The sequence below is a fragment of the Pithys albifrons genome, chromosome 6 (genome assembly GCF_047495875.1).
Source record: "Pithys albifrons albifrons isolate INPA30051 chromosome 6, PitAlb_v1, whole genome shotgun sequence".
In the NCBI taxonomy this organism is placed as follows: Eukaryota; Metazoa; Chordata; class Aves; order Passeriformes; family Thamnophilidae; genus Pithys; species Pithys albifrons.
Window position 1 is genome coordinate 51629822 of NC_092463.1, and position 24352 is coordinate 51654173.

The following is a 24352-nucleotide window of genomic DNA, read 5'->3' on the forward strand; positions in this document are numbered from 1 at the left end:
CCATAGTGCTTGATAGCTCTTACTGTTTATTTAAAGGGCAGTTTAAGGAAACAGGAAGAGTAGACTGGAGTGTTAGTTTGTATAGTATCTTAACTAGTAGCAGATTACCTTCTAGTACATTACAGGTCAAAGACTTCTACTGAGTATTTTTGATTCAGAAGTTTTGAAGCTTGCAAGTAGATGTTGGCACAATTGGAGAAGTTTCATGGCTTTAGACATATAGTAGAATCCAGAATATTTGCGAACAGCCATGCATTCTTTTGCATGAACAGTGTTATGGAATGCTAGTAAATATGTGAATTTTGTTTCTAATTTTTGCAAACAATAGGTTGGTGTCTGCAAGCAGGTATTGACTCAGTCATGTCTTCTGATTTCCACATGGACTGATTAATTGCATCTGGTTTTATGTTGCTTTGAGGGGGTTTATCGTCCTTTTTTTCCTGTACTTCTAAGATTGTGTTAGAAATAAAGACGTTTAGGCAACTCTATTTTAAGTTCTGGCTTGTATTAACTCCTGGCAGTCTGGTATCTGATGGTCTCCTACCACTCCTGGTTTTTGATGAAGACAGCTTTCCCTTCCCTGTTAACTGTTTTGGTTTGTTTGTTTTAAACTAAACCCATACAAAATAAAGGGTTGAATAGATTTCATGTTAATGCCTGTCCTCTCTGTGCAGTGGATTGAACACAGGGCCCAGCTCACATACCTGTGTACCACAAGCTAGGAGCGTTAGTTCTCAGGCAGCAGCAGTGTCGTCATGTCTGCAGGATGTGTGCCTGGGCTGTCAGGTGTCTCCCAGTGTCCCTCCTTCAGTCAGTCTGGTTCAGACACTGCCTTGGCTTCTTTAGCTCAAGTTTCTCTGCTCCTGCTGCATTTTTCCAAAGTACATGTGCCCCAGCTTGCTACAAATGACAGACTACTTGATGTGTCCTGTTCTCTTTCCCAGATGCAGAAAGTCCTTTTTACATGCACCTATTTGATGTTTTCTAAATCTGGATTATTGAGAATGGTGCATGATATTCTTGATAAAGACTCACTGGAAGTTAAAGGCTATGTGGAATGTTTCCCTGGTTCTTCTGGAAAGCCCTGTCATGATGTATCCTGACATTGAATTTTGTCTTTTTCACTGCCACATTACACTGGTGTCTTATGCCACGGTGCCTCCTGCTTACTGATCAGTTTACTGTCAGACATACATTATGCATTATCTTTGCATTTCTGTACTTTCAGTTGTTAAGTCATGCTTTGGATCTCCTTCTGAATGCCCTATTTCTCTTGCTTTTTAAAACTTTATTTTACTCAAAGTTGTTTGACTAATCGTTTCCTGGATATGTTTTTTCTTGAAAATGAAAAGAAATTCTTTATGCACTATTTATTAAACAGTTATATCTGTGTAAAAGTTAGTATTTTTTGATAGCTTCTAACAATGAGAGAGAAGATTAGAGGAAAACTAATTTAGGAGGGAAAGTTTGTCCTGCCAAATACACTTTTTTTACTGGATTTTTTTTTTCTTTTTTAGTTGATTGGCTGTTGTACAATTCCTCTTGCTTCTTTTTAAATTGTGTGTAGGCTCTTCTGTCACAATACATCCATGAATATTTCATTACAATTTTGAAGTGCCTTGATGAAAATGGTGGTGGTTTCTAATTACGTCTAAGGTAATTCTTTCATATAACTCAGTTGACATCGTCATGTTTCTTGAGTTAAACTAATGTTATGTAAAGGAACAAAAAACTGTAAATTTATCTAGGACTCATTATTTTGTTGTTGTTGTTATATAATAATACACACATAGCAGCAGCAGAGTCTTGCTTTTAGGCTGTGATTTTCAAACCTAGTAGCTGTTATTTTGCTCAGAGGACTTGGCTTTTTGCTTGGCTTCCTCTATTCTGTTTCTTGCTACTGGTAATCAGGCAATCCTCTTCTGAAGTTCCAGCTGTTCCCAGGCTTTGCTGCTCATTTGAAAAATCCTGTTAGCAGTGGAAATGTGGCAAAACTCTGTTGCTGTCTTGGCCAGAATAGATCTACTGTAAAGGTGTATGGAGAAGAAAATGGGAGGTTTCTGGAGAAATAATAATTCTCTTAGAAACCATAAATGTTTGGGTGGAGGGCTGTTATTAGAAAGCTGCTTTTTCTCTCATGTGGTACCTGTTTGCTGTGCAGTGACTCTAATGCTTAAAAACAAGGATGCTCCTGGTTAGTTTTAATCTTCTTATTGTAAACCCTCAAATTAAGATATGGTCAGTCTTTTCAGTCAGTGTAATCTGAGTGGGATTTGAGAAAATTAGGGTTAACCACCCTCCTTACCATAGTGGAGATAAAACTGCCAAGACATGAAAAGAGATAGTTAAGGAAAAGCTCAGCTACAGCCAGAAAAACTTCACTGCTGCTTTTGGCTGTTATGAGCATGTTTGTTTCCTCTGTCCAGGAATTCCAAGTCTCCTGAACTGCCAAGTCGTATGGGCTGTAGGATTGAAGCATGTGCTGTTAGTTAAACTTCTAGAATTTTTACATCCATCCTGTGTTTCATGGGTTAGAAATACATTTAATTTATCTTTCTCCTAGCTTCTGTTTTGTCTAAAGCAGACTGTTTTTTTTTTTTGTATTTTTCCTTCCCTTATGAATGTTTATTCTTTCAGTCTTTATTATCTTCTAGAAATAGAGTGAGTGGTAGTTTATCTTCATTTTGAAGGAGTGTCAGGATTGCTTCCTTTAAGCACTTAATAAGAGATAGTGTAAACCTGCAAATTGCTGGGTTTTTTAGGAATATATAAGCACAGCTAGTCAGTAACATGAAGATGAAATAAATCAAGATATACTTCTAATGTTTAAATTCTGTGTAGGTGTTCTAAGAAACAAGTCAGGGCTTAGTGCACTTTTAAAGGCTGTAGGCAGATATGAAACTTGCAGCTGAGCTGAAGATTGAGAGGGTCACTCATTCTTACTAGTCAATCTTTTCTCATCCATGACTTTAGTGTCAGCCCAAGCATAACTTTGTCTGTTTTTTCTTCCTAACCTGCTGTCTCAGTGATCTGGGTTACTTTATACTCTACTGTATGGTTTAAAAGCTAAGATTTTTTGATAGACCTGCGTTAAGGAATAACTGCATGTACACTTATAGTGCCTGATCTAAGGGGAACATTGGCTGACCTTTAGAAGTGTGAAGCAACGAGCTTTTGGACGTAGAAGCCTCAGCAAAGCCTCACTTGCAGTGTGGTCTGAAGAGTGATTTGCACTAGTAATGGCTTCTAAACAAAGTCTTTCCAAGCTTGGTGATATTTTTAATCTCAAACCTATTCTTAATCAACATGGACTTAATTGGTGTAATTTGTTTATAGGCTGAAATCTAGACAGATGTTGAACTCAGTGAAATTCATACCTTAGAAAAAAATACAACTGGCTATAGATCTTAGTGATTTGTACACACAAGATTTTCAAAATCCTTCTGGCCAGTTTTGTAGCCACTGTTACATCCAAGAAAACAGTGGGGTCTTCAAAGTCATGGTATTGACCTCCTTCTAATGCAGAAAGACTAAAAACAAACAGAACTTGATGGACGATCATTCTTCAGAGGAACTTCGTAGACCTTGTTTGAAACCTTGACTTAGCGATTCACACAAATGTGTAGATTATGCAGTTGGAGACTTTTAAAAATAGAATGTAAAAATTATACAAAATTTAATGGAACATATGGGGAAGCTTGATAATTTACCACTTTTCCAAAATTCTCTGTAGGGTAGTACCTCTTCTGTCTTGATAAATTGTATGTGTGAAGTAGAATATTACTCCTATGGAATTTTGGAGGCTAAATACGAAGGCTGAAATGTAGTGTAGAAATGGCAATGTGGAGGGAAAAAAATAAAAGCAGTGAACACTATTTCTAGAGCAGTTGAGATCTCACTGTTTTGCATGAGTAGGAATGTGTGTTGTTGTTTAGCACCTCATCAGGATGGTTTATGCTGCCATCATGAGGAAATTTTATTACAAGTAGCTGCTTCTGCAGTGTGGTACTTGTTCTTCATTTAAATGATTCTCAGTTAAGACTGTTGAAGTTCCTTTTATATGTTTTCCAGTAAGCCTAGGGAATTAAGAGCATATTGTGGATAATTAAATTAGTAAAAAAAAAATTTAAAAATTTTCCAAACACAAGCATTTGGAAATAAGATGAAGTATAGAAGTCAGTCTGGGTAGATCTGGTGTTCAAGTTTCTGTGCTTATAATATTTTTTGGTGAAGAAAGCCAGTGAAACTTGCACTGTACTTAACTTCTGACATTTTCAATTAAAAACCACAGAACATTTTCTGTATTCTTCTAGATCCTTATTATGCTGCTTTTAGCATGCAGTGTAGAAGGAAAATCTTCTAGAATAACACATGATGTGAGGCTTATGGTGTAGGTTTAGGCTGGGCAAATGCTTCAAAGCTTCTGCAGTTGAATTGCAGTGCTTTTTCCCTGTCTTAGATGGCAGAAGTAATCCTTGGAACGCAACTAACCTGGGATTGGCTTTGACATTTTAGGAGATTAAATCAAGAATAAACCAGAATTTGAAGTATCTGATGTATGGTGTTAGAGGGTAGTAGTTTCACATAGTCTGGTATTGCAGCTCTTCATTTCTCTATAGTACCAAATATGGTCATGCATGAGGGGAAGTGTTTTCTTGGTTAACAGAAATCCAATGGAGGGGGTTTTTTTTGGTGTCTTTAAATACTTGTAGAGCCATTAAGATTCTATTTTGAGCTTATAGAATTATTCTTTTGGTTCCAAAAGGTTAAATCTTATGAAAGCTGTTTGCACAGCTTCACGGGGCTTCAAAGTATTTCTCTATGCAGAAAAGCTGTTTAGCATATTGATACATCCCATGTCTGTTGCAGTTTAGATGATATATAAAGCTGGAAGACAGGTCCAGAAATCGTCACAAGTATCTTAAGTGTAATCTTGTTCTCTTCTCTTCAAAGGCCATCAGATCCCATAGTTTGATTCCCATCTATTAACTTTATTGTAGTAATCTGTAGGAAGTTTGAAAATTGTATCTCATTTTATGCTTAGTATTTCCTTTTTCATCAATAATGTAAAGAGCAATGTCTTCGCCTCCTCTTTTTTTAAGAGAAAAAACTATTAAGGTATAATAGGGTAATCATGAAGTACATTTGAGAACAGAAGTTTGTTTAAATACTGTGGGGAAAAGAGGTGGTTCTTTTTCATGTATGCTTGTTTTTGTTTTGTTTGGGGGTTTTGTTTGGTTTTCTTTTCATTTTTCTCTTTTTTCTTAGTAAATCCATCAACTATTTTCTTCTAAAATTTAAAATTAGCATGTCAAAAGTTGCGTACTTCTTGATATGAGGCAGTTCTGATTTTAAAAGAGCGATAAAGATATGAAAGTTAGCATTTTCCACAGAGCCAATATAAAACTTGCAACAGTTTGAGAAGTAATACTTCCTCTAGGAATGGCCAGGATATTTTAGTCTTGTATGAATAAAAAAAATTCTGGTTTGTGAATGCCTGAATATGATAAGAAGATCTCATGTTATAGACAGTTCCTAAAATTGGAAGGTGTCAGTGACAGAAGCCTTAGCTGAAGTATTGGGGAGGTAACAAGAAATGTTGCAAAATGGAGCAGGAGAAAAAGAGCGAGTCACCAAGAAGGTGAAGTTGTGTTAGGGAGAACTGGGGGAACCTGAGAAGTGGTTCTTCAAATATCCAAAATAGTTGGATAGAGCAATCTAATCAACATATCTGCTAAGGAATATTTTTAAAATATCCCTAGAGGCAAAACCACTCTTTGCAGCCAGGATTTGTAAGCACTGATTTTAGTGGTAGCTCAGTCTGGAGAAGGCATTTATGGCTGGTCCTGAAAAGTTGTTGGAAGAATGGGATATTGGGGTTTCAGCAATTACGTGTAGTACTGCAGGGACACATTCATCCCCTTCTGCCACACGTGGGTTGTGGGAATGAGCGATGTGGGAACTGGTGTCAGGTTATGTGAGTAATTATGTTACATTTGTATAAAGCTGCAGAGTGAAAGTTGCAGCTGAGCTGCAACAGCTTCTTCTTGATGTTGCTCTTGTATGTGCTTGTTTCTGGTCTAATGCAGCCCCAGGAAGTGCTGTCTGAGACATGTTTACTGATGTAACATTATATAAATACTATTTGAATGCAAAAATAACTTACTGGTGACTAACTGATGTTAAATTTCCAGGTTATAATTTTCTATAGTAAGGAGAGATCAATGGTTTTCTTTTAGACTTTGTAAATACCTGCAATTAAATGTAAAGTAGTAAAAGCAAATGTTAAGTTAGGATGGATTGTCACTTACTTGCTAGATCTGATCCTCTGGTAGGTTTTATTGGAAATACTTGTATGGCATTTACTCCTACAGGCACTTCTTTGCATGTATTTTCATATCTCATTTATAAGGTAAATAAGGAGTAATGAGAGTATTTCCAAACTTTGAATGTTTTGATCCTGTGGTGATGAGTGAAATAAAAGTTTAGAAAAAGGTTTAATTTCTCACACATATGTTTGGTTAAAGGGAAAAGAAACAAGGTTTGCAGATTTTTATTTTATTTTATCTTATTGTTAAACTTATGTCCCGGTGTAAGACAAGTGTGGTAGTTTTGCCTTTTATTGTTTGCATTGCATTTGATTTCAGGCAAAACATTTTTACTTTTAAATGAATACTGTATGTAAATATCTAATATATGTTTAAACTGTAAAGATGTACCTCTTGAGATTTTGTGTCGTGCCTTGTGTGCTGCTCCTTTGAGCACAGCCATAATACAAATAACAGAGAAGATTGCAGGACCTGCAAAGAGCCATTCACTGACAAGAATAAAGTCACAGGAGCTTAGTGACAAATGACACTCCCTCCTCCCAAATGTGGAGAGAATTTCACCCACGTAGTTTAAGTGATGGTATTTTGACAAAGGCTTCTCTGTGTATTTACAAACAGAATTAATGTAAAATACATATACTTGGATATAAGTGGCAGAGAACATGCTGAGTCTCTCAAAAACTGTGGGTTGCCTAATATTTAATTTTAAATTAATAACTTTTTAGGGAAAATAAGGCAAACATGTCTCTTGCAACTAGATTTATTAGGAAGAGCTTTAAGGCAAATCTAAAAGAAACATTGTGACCTACTTAAATTACCATAACATGTTATATAATTGTTTTAACACAGCCTATTGTTGAGACAAAGTTTAGTTACCAAGAACACTGAGTTTTCTGATTGGTTTGTATGGATGTTTGTCACAGAAAAATTTTAAATTTATCGAAGTAATTGGTCCAGAAGTCATTTTGTGATAGGCAGTGTTTGGAAGGAGTTTTAAAACAAAACATAATAATTCCCTATAATTTAATTACTTTGAAGTAGGAGTCATGGAATATGTCAACACTCTTTTAATAAATTTAATATCTCACAAAACTGCAGAGATTTTTAATTCCTACCTCTGCAGAGAAATTTGCAGATTTAATCCCCCCATCCCAAAAGTCCTCCTTATAAGAATTTGCATTAAAATCATGCTGTTTGTGCTTTGCTTGGAGTAATTAATCTGAAGAGGGATATTTTCCTGAAAGATTATATTTAATTTGGCTTTATATAATAAGCTGATTAATTTGTTCTAGATGGGAGGAAACCCAGAAGGCAAAGCTGCTGTCACGTCTGCTACAGAAGTTGTGTGGCCAAGGACTAATGTTGGAAGCTAATTGAAATTATGCATCATTTAAACATCAATTTGCTGGGTTTAGAACATACCTGGGATTTAATATAATAATTATGCTTTCTTGATATTTGGTATTTAAATTTATTGCCTTTCTCTTGAAGTGTGAAAGAATGATGACTCTGAGTGGATGTGGTCATGGTAGGGCATCTCCAGCTGATTTTAACATCAGTGTAAAATCAACTAACAAAAGTTGCATAAAAAGAGGTAATTATGGTTTGTTTCTCTTAAGCCAGTCTGAAGCACTGAAACCAATATAGAACCAGTTTTTGTCCTTTTTCTGTGTGTGGGTGACCTGTTGGGAGGAAATGACGGCAGTGAGGTAGGCGGGGTGTTCTGCTCTAATCTTCTTCCCTCCCCCTTTCTTTCCCTGGACAGAAAGAGAGGAGTGAAGGCATTGTTGTTTTGGGGTTTTTTGGCTTTTGGGTTTTTTTGTGTTTTTTAGCAAATGGAGAGAGGGCAAGCTTGGTACTTTTTAATAACTGTGCTTCACTTTGAATGCTTATGAATGCTTCAGGCTTAATTATGGGAACTGTTAATGGCTGACTGCAGCTGATGGTCTATAAGCAATGTTATGAAAAACTATTATCTTAGGTATGTATCAGTGTTCACTCCTTGCAAAAACAAAAAGAAAGAAAGAAAGCTTGTAATGTTTCATTTGAAGCTCTATATTTTTCCTGTGTTTAATGTACTAAATGCCTGAGGTAATATGAGGATTTTGTACTGATCTCTTGCTAACTAAAGAGTTTTCTGTCCTGTAATTTTAAATATGCACTGTTTATTTAATAATATATTTTGCAAAGTTTGCTTTGTGATTAGAATACCTGCCTGAAAGTTGATTCCTATTATCTTCAGTAATTAGTGCAGTGAATGTTGGATATTCCTGCCTTTCTCTCAGTACTTACATTCCAGATTTGTGATTGATTCTGATGAGAAAGTTAGGGTTGTTTCTTGGTCTTTATACACTTCGCATTCAAATTGATGATTAATTCTTAGCCAAGAAAATAAATATTTGCATTATTTCAAAAGTGTTTAAATGGATTTTAGTATGAGGGATGCAGAGTGGAAGTTTTTCTACTAACTTCCAAAGTAATGAAATTGCTGTAGCAATCCAAAGTTCAGTTGCAAATGAAATCATTCCTTACTTTGGCTGTTTCTTATAATGCTGAGTCACAGGTTTTGTTGTCCAAGATTGAGTCTGTACCCTTCATATTTTTATCCTCATAGTTCTTAGGGGGAGAATAAAATAAAAAAGCCCTTCACTTTTGGCAAGCACCTGAGGTTAGGTGGTTGGATGTTGGAAACATGAATCACTTCACAGACTTCAGAAGATTAATCAGAGTACAATTAGTGATTTTTATGTGTGTGTATCTGTGGGTAAGTGTATATTTTGAGGGGTGTCCTGTTTGTCTGCTCTGTTTTGGATGGAAATGCATCTCATGTCCTTGAAAGCACGTGGCTCCTGTTACCTTGCCATTCCTGATGCTTTTAGGTATTTCGTTTTATTATTTCTGAAAATCTCCTTTTTCTTTTAGAATTTTGTGCAGTCCATTCAGTTCTTTACAGTGTGACTGTGAATCAAACGTGTGTTGTGTATTGCATCGTTTCACGGTTACGTTTAATTTCTTCTATTTCAAAACTGGGTATAATTATGGAAATAATAAGATTGTAACAGAATAGAAAGGATACCTTAGCATTATTTTTTTCTGAGGTTAATGTGACACACGAAAGGAAATACCAGCAGTAATTAAATAAAGCTTACACCAATACAGAATGAAGAGTTTAAGTGGTTCACTGCTTAAAAAGTATGAAATATTTACACTTCAGAGAATAGATTTAATTCTACTATAGTTTATGGTGCTGGATCATCATGTAGTGGCACATGAATTGACCTGACAAAAAAGTTTTCCTTAATTAAATTAAATTTCTTAAGTGCAAATACAAGTGTAATAAAAAGTGCCATCTGTCTAATTAAACAAATTAAATATTTCTTCAGGGAGGCTGGGATGACAGAAAGTTGATTAAACCTATGTATGCAATGTTTCTGTCTTAACAAAAAACACTCAGTGTTATTCGTAGTCCAGAGGTGCCTTTAGGGGCGGCTAAATAGAATTCAGTTCATGTCATCCAAGAATGGACAGATACGTTGTTTCTTTTTCTAATGCACAGTTAGGTTAAGTTGATAATTATAAACAAACAATCTTGAACTGATTTAAGTATGTTTTCAAAATATTTCTGTGTTGTTTTAGGGGTGAATTCAATATTTTTCCTGAGTTGTGAGCATTATTATTTTTCATTCTCGTAATGACCTTCAACTGATTTTAATATGCTGGAGTTGATGCTAAAAATATTTTATCAAGAATATTTCAGATTACTTGTAATGGAGGTATTAACTGAATGCAAGCCAGCTCTGGTTTAGAAACCTTAATTAGGAAGGCTTATTTTGGAAGTGGTTTCATTTATCGCCCTGACCTCAGTAGTTTGTATGCCCTGCAATTTCTTTTTACTTCTGTTTGTTTGAGGCACATCAAATTGCCAACTTTAAAGTGGAATGACAGTGTTTCATTTACCTGTAACTGTAACACTTTTCTGTCTTCTGATACGCAATTTGCACAATTTGCAAGGTGTTGTAGGTACAGTTTGTTTGCTAGTATGAATCTTCAGTAGGTTGTTATTACAGATAAGAATTTATCAGGGCTGTTAACATAAAATGTGTCGGGGCTAAAAAGGACACTGTGTGATGGTACTCTTGTGTAGAAGGCTTTGATTTATCCTGAACCTCAAAAATAGATTCACCCTTCAGTATTTGTAATCCTGTAAGAATTATATTACATACTCTAGAGCTTCATCAAGGGCCAGGAAGCTGAAGTTTGGATGCCATTAAATAGGCATCTGCTTAGTTTATATTAATAAATTGTGTCTGTTGGAGTGAGAAATTTGCTATATTCTGGTAGCTCACATAAATTAATACTTATTTGTGTCATGATAGAGAGTAACCTTGCTTTCTAAATTCAAAGTAATTTTAAAAATTGCTTCCAATACCAGCATTCTGGCTTCTGCATATGTTTGAGGTGACTGTTCGAATTAATTCACTCAGTCCAATTTACATGCATCCATGCTCAGTGAAATGCTAGATTTCCTGTTTTTTTTTTTTAGTGAAAGTTAATTCCTTTAAAGTTTATTTGGCTCAGGTTTTATTTTTCTTTATTCAATCATTTTAGTTAATTTTCTGTTCAATTTTTTCATGTCACTTGGGAGGAAGTATTTGTCTATCCAGTATAATTATTTTTTAAGTAGGATAAAGTAGCTTAATCCCATTTCAGCCTCTGTGCTTTTTGAAAAAAATAAACAAACAAACAAATAAATGGTGTTTCCATGAATGCTGTTTTTATAAAAGTATTTTCAGATTTAAGGGTATCTAGTTATTTCATAGAGTGAGAGAATGTGATTTGATTCTAACATTATCTTTGAGCTGAAATGTGTAATACCTGCTGATTCTACAGCAGACAAGACTTACAATCTTATGTTTACAAATGCAGTAAGCAGAAAATAGACTTATCACTCCAAAATGGTCTTTTAAGAAGGTCAGTACCTGGTACAGACCTTAAAAATCTTTGCTCTGTAGAATTGCTTGGAAAAGTCTTGTATAGATGGGTCAAGTTGATGAACTTCCTTTTGTGAAGAACTAAGGTGGGATTATGGTTTGGCTTGGCCTTCTGTAGTGTTTTTGGAGTTTTTGGAGGGTTTTGCTTGATTTGTCTTGGAAATCTCCTTCTGGCCAGTGGTGATGCTGGTGTGGGTTCAGCCTTTCAGTTCTGATGGCACTGGATTTCAGGTATGGGAATTTTGCAGCCTTTCTCCACCAGACTGATATGTCCAGCCTGAGCTCAGTGTGAGTGGGTGGCAGCCCTTGTGATTCCGTATGTTGTGAAACTTGGGGGAAGAATTGTTTAGTTCTTTAGTCATCTCCTTCTAAAGCCAGTATGAGGGCAGTGCCAGGCCCACAGAAACTGGAATGCTGTGGCATTGATGCTCACTTCTGCAGTCTGTGCTGTGGCCTGTGAACCTCTTGTTTTCCTGGAAGAACAGTCTCCCCTGTACCTTCTCCTGGCGGGTGATGGACTGCCAGTGATGACTGTGTGGCCAGATAATACTTTGACTTTGTTTCCTGAATAAAGGTCATGGGGATGATAGAGTGTGAAGGTGGTAGTGGAGGCTAACATTTCCTAGTAGTGTTAAGGTGGAGATCATCCCTCAGAGTTTACGTAGGTTAGAATTCAAAGACCTGCAGTCCAGACTTTATGTGCACAGGTACAGAATAGCCAATGTCTGTGTACCTCAGACTGTCGGTAGTAATCAGGTGAATCCTGGAAGTTATTTTCCAGTTGCAGGTTTTTTGAGGCTCATTGTTTCAACTGGAATTACAGTTGGAAAGGAAGTCAAGGTCGTAAGGAGAGTCCTTCCCCCTTTCTTGTCTAGGTCATGGTCAACAGCTTTATGTCTGTGATGTTTCATGATTTGCAGTAGGTTAATTTACAGCTCAGGCATTCCTCTTTGCCCCAGAGGACATCCTGATGTTTTACTGTTGATGAGAATTTTTCTGGTTCATTCTGCAAGTTGTTACAGACTGTGTTAGCCATCTGTAGGGCAGAATGGCCTGGTTGGGAAAATAGTACATGGTTACATAGCAACCTCATTGTGGCTTTAGGTTTGCAGGGAGAGGAGTTCGCTGCTCTAGTTCGACAGGGCAGGGTTATCTCTGTGATGGGCAGGGTGCCAACTGTGTTCAGTTACTTATGAATCATTTGAGAACCTTTGGCCACAGTGAAGACTTGTTTAGCTTCTGCCTGAACACTTGCTAAACAGTAAAGAAACATGCCTTGGTTCAAATCTCACATCTAGATCCAGCCTGCAGTTTATTAATATCAGTTCTAGTGTGATTTCTTCCCATGTTTGCTGTTGCACAGTATGTGTGAGAGCCGTTGAGAATTCACAGCTGACTGTTCAAACATCTGGTGGCAAAAGCTACCTACAGAGTAACTGAAATAAGTTTGTCAAATAAGTTAGACATTACGGCTTCATGCTCTTCGAAATAGTTTATTTTGGTCTTTGAGCTTTAGCTCACAATTGCTTAGTGACCCATCCAGCCTTCTACATTCAGAATAAAACAAAAAATTAAACACTGTAGGTGAAAACAGAAACTGAGTTCTGGTTTTCATTCAAAAGTCTTTGAGGGTGCAGTGAGTGAGGAACAGGGAAGTTGCAGTGTAAAAAACACTATTGCTCAGAGTTGCACAGGAGTTGAGTGTTTCTAGACACGAGACCTTCTGTTTGGGCTCTTTAGTGATACAGGTTTTATACACAACAGCAAACCTCCTTTTGCTTTGAGGCACAGTAAAACAACAGTGTTCCAGCTAAATCCTGAGGAGACACTTTGGCATGAAGGGTCCTTCTGTGAACAGGGCTAAGTTGCTGCTGGTACATACCTCCATTTGGTCCTCCAGCTCTGTGTTGGTTGTTGTTACAGAATAATGTACTGAAACCTGATACCGTGGGATGTTATGGCGGAGGGATGATGGCAGTATTAATATGTGAAGCCTGAACAAGGGTACTGTCTCTTGAGTACCCAGAGGGGAGTAGAAGGAATGGAATCTTCAGCCTCATATAAATGGGGAGTGGCAACTTCCAGGAAGAGTGAAAGAGGCAAGGGAGGGAGGTGTCACCTCTGGTTTGAGCACAAGGGCTAGGTAGGTGTGCTTTCAAGTACTAATGGGATGTGTGATTAGTATTTAAGCTGTGATTTTTGACTTGATGTAGCATTATAATGCATCAGATGAGTGGAGGCTGTTCAGGCTGCCCTGTAACTCCTGGTAGCTGGAATGGCTTTTGCGTGGTGCTTTTTAGATTGCCTTGCCAGTCAGGGCACTGGTGTTGGACTTTGAGCATCTTTTACAGCCTTTCTACTAACAGAGTTGCTAGGAACAGTTGTATGTTTTGGCTAAAAATAAATCTTGTTTAGATGAGAATTTAATAACTTTTGCCCTTTTGTTCCAGAGTAGATACAAAGACACTAAAAATGTTATTTCTTAATGCAAGTAAGAATGTCTGGAATGGCTAAGGTACCAAGCAGACATGTAAGTCCAAGTAACTCCACTATGAATTCTTAGATGTTTTTTTCAGGTATAGGAATTCTTAAAATCTAGCTTCACACTCTTGACAGACAGGCTCAATCCAGATTTGTTTTTTTAAATCTCCAAAATAAAGTTTTCGTTATGAAATTTTCCCAGATCCAATGTCTTTAGAAGTTCATTTTGTCAAATAGTGTTTAACTTTTTATTGTATGTTTTAATGACCGATTCCTGGAATGATGTTCAGAACACATGGAAGATGGGGTCTGTTTAGAGGACAACTAGTTTTAAGTCAGTGCTGCTGATGTCTCTCTGCGATTTCTGTCTCTAAAGAGGAGCATAGAACGAAGCAGACTTGTTTGCTTCATATGTGGCATCTGGGAAGTTGTTATCCCACTGTACTCTGCACTGGTGAGGCTGCACCTCGAATACTGTGTCCAGTTCTGGGCTCCTTGTGTGTCACTTTGTGCTCTGCTTTAGTTGACAAGATTGGTGGTCATTTGAAGGTTGGACTCCATCTTGGAAGTCTTTTCCAAGCTTAATGATTCTGTGATCTTGAGATAAAGCTTCTGGTTGCAGATATGTGTCTGTATCTAAAATATAACCTTCTGCTATGTCATGTCGTTACTTTTACTTTACTATTCCTTGAAGGACAAGTTCTTAATGGAAATAAATTCCTTAAATTTCAGGTACTTTATACTTCAAGGGCCTTATTATTTCTGCTGTATGGAGTTCTATCAGTCTTGTCAGCCTGCATTGTCACAGAGAAGAGCGTGTTGGCATTTTGCCTTGCAAAAGATGTCTTTCTGAAGAATTTCATATGGTATGTGAGGTTCTTCAAAGAAAACATTTTGCAACTTGAGAAAGCCAGGTCCTATATAAATGCTACATGTTTTCATATCTGGAAAATGAGTTTTGGGAATGCACTTTCCTTTTAAAAGTAAGAATGCAAGCATTTTGCCACTGAGAGGCGTACCTAAAGTGAAGGAAAGAGTGACCTATAGTAGCTAGTTTGTAAATACTTGTCCTGTGATTTGTATCCCAAAGTGAATTCTCTCAAAAGGTGTACAGGAAGTCTGAGCCGTGGCTTTGTTCTGTAGAGGGTGCTAAGCTCGACCTCTGATGCCAGGAACAGAGACACACTTCAAATGATAGCTGAGGGAGCATTATATAGTGTTTAAAAAGTCTTAAAACCTGTATGTTGTTTCTGGTGCTAGTATGTGGTATTAACCAGTTGAGTTCAAATCTCATACCTAGATACCAAGGAAAGAGCAGATATTTCTCTTTTCTGTTTTTTGTTTGTTTGGTGTTTTTTTTTTTCTTAAATAATTTTCCCAGGACGACTTCATCTAACCTATCCAGCCTTTCAATGGCTAACATAGGGCCTAACTGGAAGTTTCAAACTCCTTCCGAAGGAAATTTCACATATTTCTGAATCTGAGTGTCTTTGGCTGGAAGGGATCCAAAAGTTCATCTTGTTCCAGCCCCTCTGCTTTGGGTAGGGGCACCTTCCACTACAACCAGTTTGCTCAGAGCCCCATCCAGCCTGGTCTTGGAAACTTCCAGGGATGGGTCATCCACAACTTCTCTGGGCAACCTATTCCAGTAAAAATTTCTTCCTAATACCTAAATTAAACCTGCCCTCCCTCAGTTTAAAAGTGTTACCCCGTGTCCTATCCCACCAAGCCCATGGAAAAGGTACCTCTCTCTTTCCCGTAGTTCAGCTTTATCGTACGGGATCCCAACATCATGCTCCAATATTCAGTTTCAGAGGGTAGCTTTACACTCAGTTGCCTTCTAAAAGTAGGTAAGAAACAGGCAGGCTTGACCAACTAAGTGGGAATTATTGCTTGCCCTTTTTTTTTTTTGAATCTTGCCCTTTGAATCAGTGTTGTGTCAGAATCACTAGGTGTGCTTTAGGAGGAAAGGTGGGGAAGCTCAAGTGTCTTTGTGAAGTGTGCAACACTTAGTTGTTTAATCAAGTGTTGTTTGCTCTTTGGGATGTTTAGGTCTTTTTAAAGATCTTGCTGGGAATACTATAAAGCTGATGGGGGATGAGAATGGGTTACAAGTAACTATCTCCGGGCTAGATAAATGTGTTAGACAAGCTGGACAAGCTTGTAATAGGCCTACTGGGATAGTGCCATAGATATATATGTGTGTATATATATATATATGCATGTATATATATATATGTATATATATGTGTGTGTGTGTGTATAGATATAGATATATATATGACAAGAAAGCTGCCTTAACAGGAGGAGGGAAAAAGGGGCTGGAGAAGTGGAAAGCTACTGAAAGGTGAGTAGAGCAATCAGGTAATAGGAGGCCATCTAAGTAAGAAACTTTAAAGACAGGAAGGTGGAGTAGGAGAGGGGGAGAAGGTAGATGGGTGTTTTGCTTTGGAGAACCCAGTTTAATTGAAGTCAGAATAAGACATCTTCATTTCCTGCCTATTTTTTTTCAGTGATGGTCACTTTTCTTGATTTTTCATTACGTAGCCTACCTGAAAATACCAATTAACCTGTTTATTCAGTATCTGCTTATGTGACAATGATCACTTCAGCTTTCTTGGGAAACTAGGCTGATAAAATAAATCTTAGTTAAGTTGTTTGACCAAGAAGTTTAGGAGCGCAGCAGAGATTATGCATTATCATTTAACCCACTAGGCACCTCAGAAGAGAGTGAAAGACATGGTTAGATGGGTTTCTCACATCGTTTTTTCCTCCCAAGTACTGCTGTTGTTTAGAAGTCCTCTTTCCATCCAGTTACCGCTTCTACAGTATTTATTTGTTTGGCGTGTGCGTGTGTTTTGTTTGTTTCTGTTTTTCCCCTATATAAATATCCAATTTGTCTTTAACTCTTTATGAATTTTGAATTTTCACTGGCTGTGTCCTTCTTCAGTTTCAAATTTGCCATTATTCTTCAGTATTGTTGAATATTTCATTATTCTTATGTTTTGTACAGAATGGAGGAAAAGATTTTCCATTATGTCTTCTAAGTACTGTTCATTGTAGTGAATATCTTTCTAGTATTTTCTTTGTAAGTAATACAAACTCCATGTCATTTTCAAACTCCATATCCTTTTTTTTCTAGGTTTCTTGTAATATTTTGCCTTCTATTTTAGTATCTAATATATTAGACACTAATATAACAGGCAGTGAAAATATCAAATATAACACTTTGTATGGGAGTAAATTACTGATTTATGATATTGATGTTACAATAATTTCTCCATGACACTTAATTCTGTCTTTATGAATACTAAACATTTTATATGCATTTTGATATATCATCACATTATTGTCTACAATGTGCCTGCTCTCAGTTCTAGATTTAATGAAGTTGATTTAGATTCTGGTAATGCAGTTAATTTCTATTTCTCCTTCAGCCTGACTTTTTAGTTTAAACAGATTTTCCATTAGTTTACCAAGGATGCAACTTGCTTGAAATACCTGGAAGTGGTCATGAACTTATTCTTCTCCAGTCTTTCAACCTGTCCTTGCTTTTGAAGTGCAGTTAGATCTCAGTTAAGTATTTCATACCTTTTCAAGTAGCAGCAGTAAGTACTCTAACAGGTCACTTCCTTCAGTATTAAGATCACTGTAAATTCTGGAACACACAGTATTTGTGCCTCAAACTCACTTTCTTTGTTTAATTTTGTTCCAGCAAAGTAATGAGTATTAATGGAATGCTGTGCCAAACTATACTAATGTGGTTATTTTTAAGTGAGTTTGTTGGCTCCAAAACACAGAAGTAAAATACAAACAGACGTGACTGCAGTTGGAATGAAACCCACTTGTCTCTTTCAGTGGAGGTGGTGTTTGGCAAGTACGTGTGGATCCCAGAAGTGGTTCTGTTCTGTCTTCCAGCCTGTGTGTGGAAAGAAACAAAAGGGGCCCTTGGTAAAGGTTGGGTTTCATTGTGTGCTTTGGTCCTTCCCAGATTTTCTTTCCCCTTTTTCTGTCTTAAGCCACACTTTCCCCTCCTGTTTCTGAATGACTGAGCTGGTTTGATGCCTACCAATGAAGGATTGTGCTTCTGTAAAGATCATCTTAAATACAGTTTTTGTCTGCCTATTGTCATCTCCCTTACCCCATCTTTAAATGCTATGTAATGCCATCCACCCATTTAAAAACTGCACTTTCCACCACATTTTAAAATTTAAATGGCTTTTATATTTAAATTTAAATTTCTGAGCAGTAATGCTTCTGTTGTGTTAGAACTAGGAGCAGAAGACAAAAAGAAAGCTGCATTCTGAATATTCCCACACATCTTTTCCCTCAAATGCTACTGCTGTTTTATCCCTTCATAAATCTTTAATCAGAGGATTTCAATACAAAAAAAAATAATTTAACCTTCCATCATTCCTTTGCTGTCAGCCAGTATTATTATGTGGATAAGCCAGGCATTAAGGGACTATGTGATTTTTGCAAAATGGCATGGCAAGCCACTAGCAGCCTCTAAGACTCCTGGATTCTAAGCCTGTAATCTTATGACTTGACACTAACATTCTTTTCAGCTGGCAAATCCAGTGGAAACATCCTAAATTCCTGGTTTGGGACTTAGAAGAATTATTCTGAGAGGAGAGTTACTTCATAAATATGCTAATGCTGTCATTATCAGTGTTCAGAAGACTAAATAAAAATTGAGTAAATATACAGAATAAATGTGTAAGTGCTTTAGGCATGTGCACACAAGGTGACTCCTCAGGGCCAGCCACAGCAGTGTGGAAGAATGACTGGCATGTCCCTCAGCAGCTGTGGCCACAGGCATGAAGGCTGATAGCACTTATCTGAACATCCCTGATTAGGCAGTAGGTGAAGATGACTTGGACAGGCCTGGTAGAGTTTTCTCTTCTCATATGCATACAATTTTTTTATTGTTAACCATATGGTTTTTGAGAGCCTTGAGCTTTGGCGTTCGTGCTCCATACTAAACATGAGGGAGATTATGCTTTCTCAAGTCTGTTGGTAAAAATTCAGCTGATACTGCAACATTATTTGTGCTTGAATTGCCTTTTCAAGCTTTTTCTTTACAGCCAGGAGAGAGATTAAAATTTATGCAAAATGATGTACCCAGAAGCTTCTTTGTTTTTCCAGACGTATCTGTTGAACAAATAAAAAAAATACTTCTCTGGGAAATCTGTGCTCTTCTTTCTGTTATCCTGGCATTTTTATAGGATATCAGAAATTGGTGCCCTATCTAGCATCCACATATTATTCTGTATGCAGGTATATGGGTTTTTTTGTTGTGAGAAATGGCCTGTGATTCCCCAAGCTGGAGCAGGTGGGAACAGTTGAGTGAGCTCAGTGTATGACACTGTGCATAGCTAATTAATAAGCACTGCCATTTTTTTTTGAGGTCCAAGCACTTACTGTGTAGCCTGTGAGTGTTTTGTGGGTTCCACACCCTTCCCCCCCCAACTGTTGGAGCTCCATTTGAAATGTTACCGCATTTCACAAATACGCTGGTCTTTTTTACACCTTGACAAGTAATAGACGATGTAAAATAGCACAGTGGTGCTATTTAAAGCACTGTAAAAGCACTTGAGTTACACAAACAAGAAACTAAACATTTTACTGATATAGGTTCAGTTTTATATTTATGTGTAAGATACAGGAACAGGCTCCCATTTTTTTTAAATCAGACTTAAAAGATACCTAGGATAGTGACAAAGTTTTGTACTGTTTTTCTGATGACTGAGATGACGATTATAAAGTTGGGATAAACCAGGTGAAACCAATTCATTATTTTTCCAAAACTGAGAGACCAAATTAAAATAATGTGAGAGTAAATAGTATGTCATGAGGTAAAGATATTAATATTTTAATATTTTCCAGAGCAGGTAGCATAAGTTATGAAATAATTAAAAAAATCTCTTTTATTTAATATTTTTCTTAAACTAAGCAAATCTTCATGTGAGGGCACTGTGCATCTTCTTTGAGTAGTGTAGGTAGATAATCATTTAAGTCTGTCTGACATCAGTCATGCCACTGGGCTATGCTGGGACTACTCACCTCTTCCTGCTATCCAGTAGTCTTTTTCTCTCCTGAAGAAGGCATGCCCAAATAAACTTTCACATAACTTACCATTGTACTGTATATCAAAAGAAATCTCGCTTTTGATATTTCTTTGATTTAAGCAGTAGTAAAATATTACAGGTATGCATGCACATAATTTTATTTCTATATTCAGTAGCTTAAGTATTGTGGTTTAAGATTCCATCTCCTCTCCTTCCCTCTTGCTTTCCCATAGTTGAGGGTGTAGCATGAGAGGATTCTTTTTTAGCAGGGGAAGCTCAGTATAATTTTTTGCATTGCTGCGATGTGCAATGCAATCTGATGTTGCTCATAAATAGTGTGCAGTGTACATTTAACTGAAAATTGTAAATGCTGTTTTTGTCACTGCATTCAAGGTCATGGATCTCATTCATTTTCAAAGAAATTCTTGTAATGGGCTAAAACCATGTTTCACCTGCAGTCTGGCTCTTCATTAGCTGATCGGAGGGATTTGCGGCATTGGCAATAAGTTCTGCTGGTTGCTGGCTGCCTGCCAAAGCAGGGCTGCTGTTCAAGGCAGCAGGTCCCTGCCTCTCGCCAGCCTGAAAGGCACTGTGCTTTCAGGAAGAATGCAGTGCAGGGCTTTATGGCGAGTCAAAATCAACGGGCTGCCCTTGCTTTGCTGAAATAATTGCGTGCTTATGATTTTGTAGTACGTGATGTCATGAGGGTGTTGGCTTTTAGGAATTTCACTACTGAGGAAGCAGTTTGAAATGCAGGCAGAATCTTCAAGACCTTCGAATATGCACTTGTTCCTTTTTAGTTAGATTTCAACAAAGGTACAGATGGATATGTACGTACATATTTTTTTGTAAGGAATTAACATATGGAATATAGAAGCGCTTTAAATGACTACAGTACCTGAAGGCAATGTCGAGTCAGTCTGGATTTTCAAACTCTGTTCCTCTACCAGGATATCCATTCTACCAGGTGTCATGCAGGTATATCGTGTTTTAAGTTTTATCTTTAATGCTCTTTTCTACAGAGCTGTAGCATGATGCTTGTGTTAACAGATTTTTTGTTTCCATATCATTGTTCTCTGAAAAAGATTATGAAATTGGAGAATTAAGGAACTGAAAAGCGTAAGTACAGTTTTAGAATGCTTTGTACCTGACCTTATAATTAAGTTCACATTTATTTAAAGCAAATGTTTTTTATTTCTAAACATACTAAATATTTTGAGAGTTTTTCTAACTGGAAAAATGAAGTTGTAACCTTGGAGATTTTTTTAAGTGACTCATGTATTCAGACATTTCAGTCATTCATTAGGAACCAGATATCTACTGCTGAGAAATGGAAATTATACAGATTTCTAAAACATTAATAGTTTTAAGTATTTTTGTGCATAATTAAGGTAAATAAACAAAAGCACTTACTGTCATTATGCTTTTAAGAGAATTCACACAAAATGTGAACATGTGCAAAGAATGATTAATGCCAGTGTTGTGGTAAATCTTATTACTGTTTTACAGGTATTTATTATTTAGAGTTATTATTTATTACTTATTACAAGCTTCTTAGTGTTTCATCTTTTTGACTCAACAGTCCTGTTCTATTAAAAATCCTTCCTTCCGAAAGTGCTCTATAACAGTTTTCTAGTGAATGAATTGGGTTCTAACCATGAAATTGCTGTTCCTGCTGTAGAAGACTGTAATATTGCATAATAATTAGAGGGAATGTGTTACAGTATTTCTGTGGCTGAAAGAGCTCAGGTTTCTGGCACACCTTTATTCAGGAATGTAATCTCTGTTTATTGTGTCTAAATCTGAAGTCCCTGCCTCTCATGCAGCAACAATAACAGAGGGAGGGGAAAATCAGTTAGGACAGGAGTTTCGTACTGTTACTCATCTTCCTGTAACACACATGAAGAGAGGGATAAGGGAATAAGTTAATTATTAATGTTCTCAGATCTAGAATGAACCTGACAAATAAACTTCATGAACTGCAGCATAGACAGTGGTATGGGTTAGTTTTGTAAGGCTGCAGTGATAGTCACTTCTGAGTAGAAACAAAAGTGGTTCTGCACTATGTTAATCTAAACACGTTTTTGTTATCTTGAAATAAATTCCTGCATTTATTTACATATTTGTATCTCTGTAGCACTACCAAGCCTGTCTGCTCAAAGGTACCAGCAAGGTTTTATTGAAACCAGCGTTGGCCATTTAGAGTTCAACCACAGTGATTCCTCATGGTTGTTTGTCCTTTGGCCTAACTTTGGTGGATGCTGAAGTTTAGTAGCTTTTCTCTTTTTTTCCTTTTGTTTTTTCCTGACCTTACATTTTTTTTTCTGCTCATGAATAAGCTGAAAATTATAGACAGCAGAAATTCAGTAAAGGGCAGTTGGTGTAAAGGCCTTCTCTTCCCACCGGTGTGTTAGGTTAGTCAAACACACAGCTTTTCAGTCCTGCTCCTTGAGATGACCATGAGCAGAGTGACCAACCAACTCCCAGGTTTCCACAGTGACCTTCTGGACAGAATGAAGGTCTCATGAGCAGGTTTCAAGTCCTCGCCTTCCTGCTGTGATAAGGGAGATATTGAAGTTCATGAACTTTTGGATCCCTGTGGCTTATCTGCATTTTGGTTTTAATTCTCTCCTTGCTGGGTTTCACATGTTTTTAAATAGTTATTCAGCATTTCAATGAAGCCTATGTTTAATAATTTTCGGATAAGATAATTAGTTTCTCTGATATGCAGCTGAGCTTATTTAAAACCCCGTTTTATGTATGTAAAGTTGGGGTGGACTTACTTAATTTCATGATTAAGTCATTCAACTTTGCAACTCTTTTTGTTTTAGTATCTAAAAAGGAAAATTCTTTACATTATGTACAACCACTGATAACAATGTACATTTAGTATTCCTGCAGCCGTTTTAGAGCTCATTCTCAGTGCAGAATTTTCACTCAGAATAGGAACATACATTCATTTTTGTGTGAGGAATACTTTACAGAGACAGGACTGAATTAGAGTTTTCATTCCACTCCCGTTGTCCTATTCTTATGAGTGAACTTTTTCCAGTAAAATATATAGGCTGTGGGTCTGTTGTTTATCATAATTGGTTTCTGATCTCTATGTGTGGGAAGGTTAGTATACATTATGCTCAATTTGTATCTTGGCAGAGATATTAACCTATTGTGGTTTGGGATTGGCATGGCATAAGTCATGGTCAGAGTTCTGGAAAAACTCTGTCTTCAGGAAACTTTTTTGCCTTTTTGTTGTAGAAAAGATTCATTTTCTAGGGATCAGAGTTGGCACTGGGAGTGCATGGTGTTTGGAATGGATTGTGTTTTGTTACCCATAAGGAGTAATAGTTTTGAAACAGTGAATTTGTGGAAATGAGGTCTGAAGTATTGATGGCAGCCTGTTCTGGAGGAGTGCACAGTCAGTGTTTTGTTCATTTATGGTTTTCTGAGATTGCTCAGGTAATTTTTGTCTTGGAGATGACCAAGATACAGTCTCCAAAACTAGTTCACTCAGGGTGGCATGGCCTATTGCTTGACTGTGGATTATGGCATTGTGTAAGTCGGAAGTTCAACTCAGGGACTGTGGTTTTGAGCCATATTGTAATTCGTTTTTTGTATCCATGTACTGCACAGTTGGTGTTTCTTGGGAACATTTCTATATTTGAACAAAACTAGCAGATCAATATAATTTATTTTGAGTGTGATAAAAAATACCTTATTGTTTCTTTTATTAAAGCTCATCATAAGAGATCTGATCTAGATATTACTTGTAGAAAATGCTCCATGTGATTGAAAAACCCTTTCTTGTAATTTATCATCTTTGCTCTTACGGATTTTTGTATTTAATACAGAAATTCGAAGCAAATATCACCATCTGTAATTCATCTACTTAACATAGGCAACAGCAAATGTAAAATTAGTATTGGCTGTTAAACTTTGAATGGTAGTCAAAGAATGCGAGTTAACCTGCCATGTGCCATCCTGGTGCCTAGAATGGCATCAACCAGTTCACCTGCATTTTTTCACCTGCATTAATGTTGCAGTGTTGGTGTTTTTTGTATATCATACGGTGTAAAAGGAAGTCTGTTCAAAAGTCTTTGATAATGTTTGATTTTCATAAATTTAATCAGTAGAGATTAAGAACAAAGGCTACACACTTGTCTTTTCCCTGGTTACCCTGGTATGGCAAGAGACCTTTATTGTAAGAACATTTGCTGTCTCTCATTGCTTTAGGGTGCCAGACAGAAAGAGCAGTCTTGTGAATATCTCTTTGGCAAAGAGAAGACATGAAGTATCCTAGCTATGTTTGATGAGGGAAGCCAGAACATTTAGCTCCACTGGAATATTAGCAGCTTGTAGCCATTTTAGAAAACAGTCGTCGTTTTTGTTTGCCTCAAAAACATAAATTCAAACCCAATTTTGAGTAGGCGGATGTTTTTTGAGTAGATGGAGTTACATCTCTTTCCTCACATGGAGATGTGAG

At 36.9% G+C, this 24352-nt stretch overlaps 1 protein-coding gene across 5 annotated transcripts in view; it reads left to right on the plus strand.

The window, feature by feature from the left end:
• Window positions 1-24352, plus strand: part of PLEKHA7 (pleckstrin homology domain containing A7) — a 156362-nt gene that overhangs the window by 30971 nt on the left and 101039 nt on the right. Inside the window, exon 1 of one of the 5 annotated variants that reach the window (XM_071558894.1) lies at window positions 8283-8310. The exons of 3 other annotated variants lie outside the window; for them this stretch is intronic. In XM_071558894.1, the coding sequence (XP_071414995.1) occupies window positions 8291-8310 (20 nt within the window). In that variant the 5' untranslated portion in view covers window positions 8283-8290. Of the gene's footprint in view, window positions 1-8282; window positions 8311-20657; window positions 20851-24352 lie in introns of those variants that run through there. One more of the 5 variants, XM_071558893.1, reaches the window with a different exon arrangement.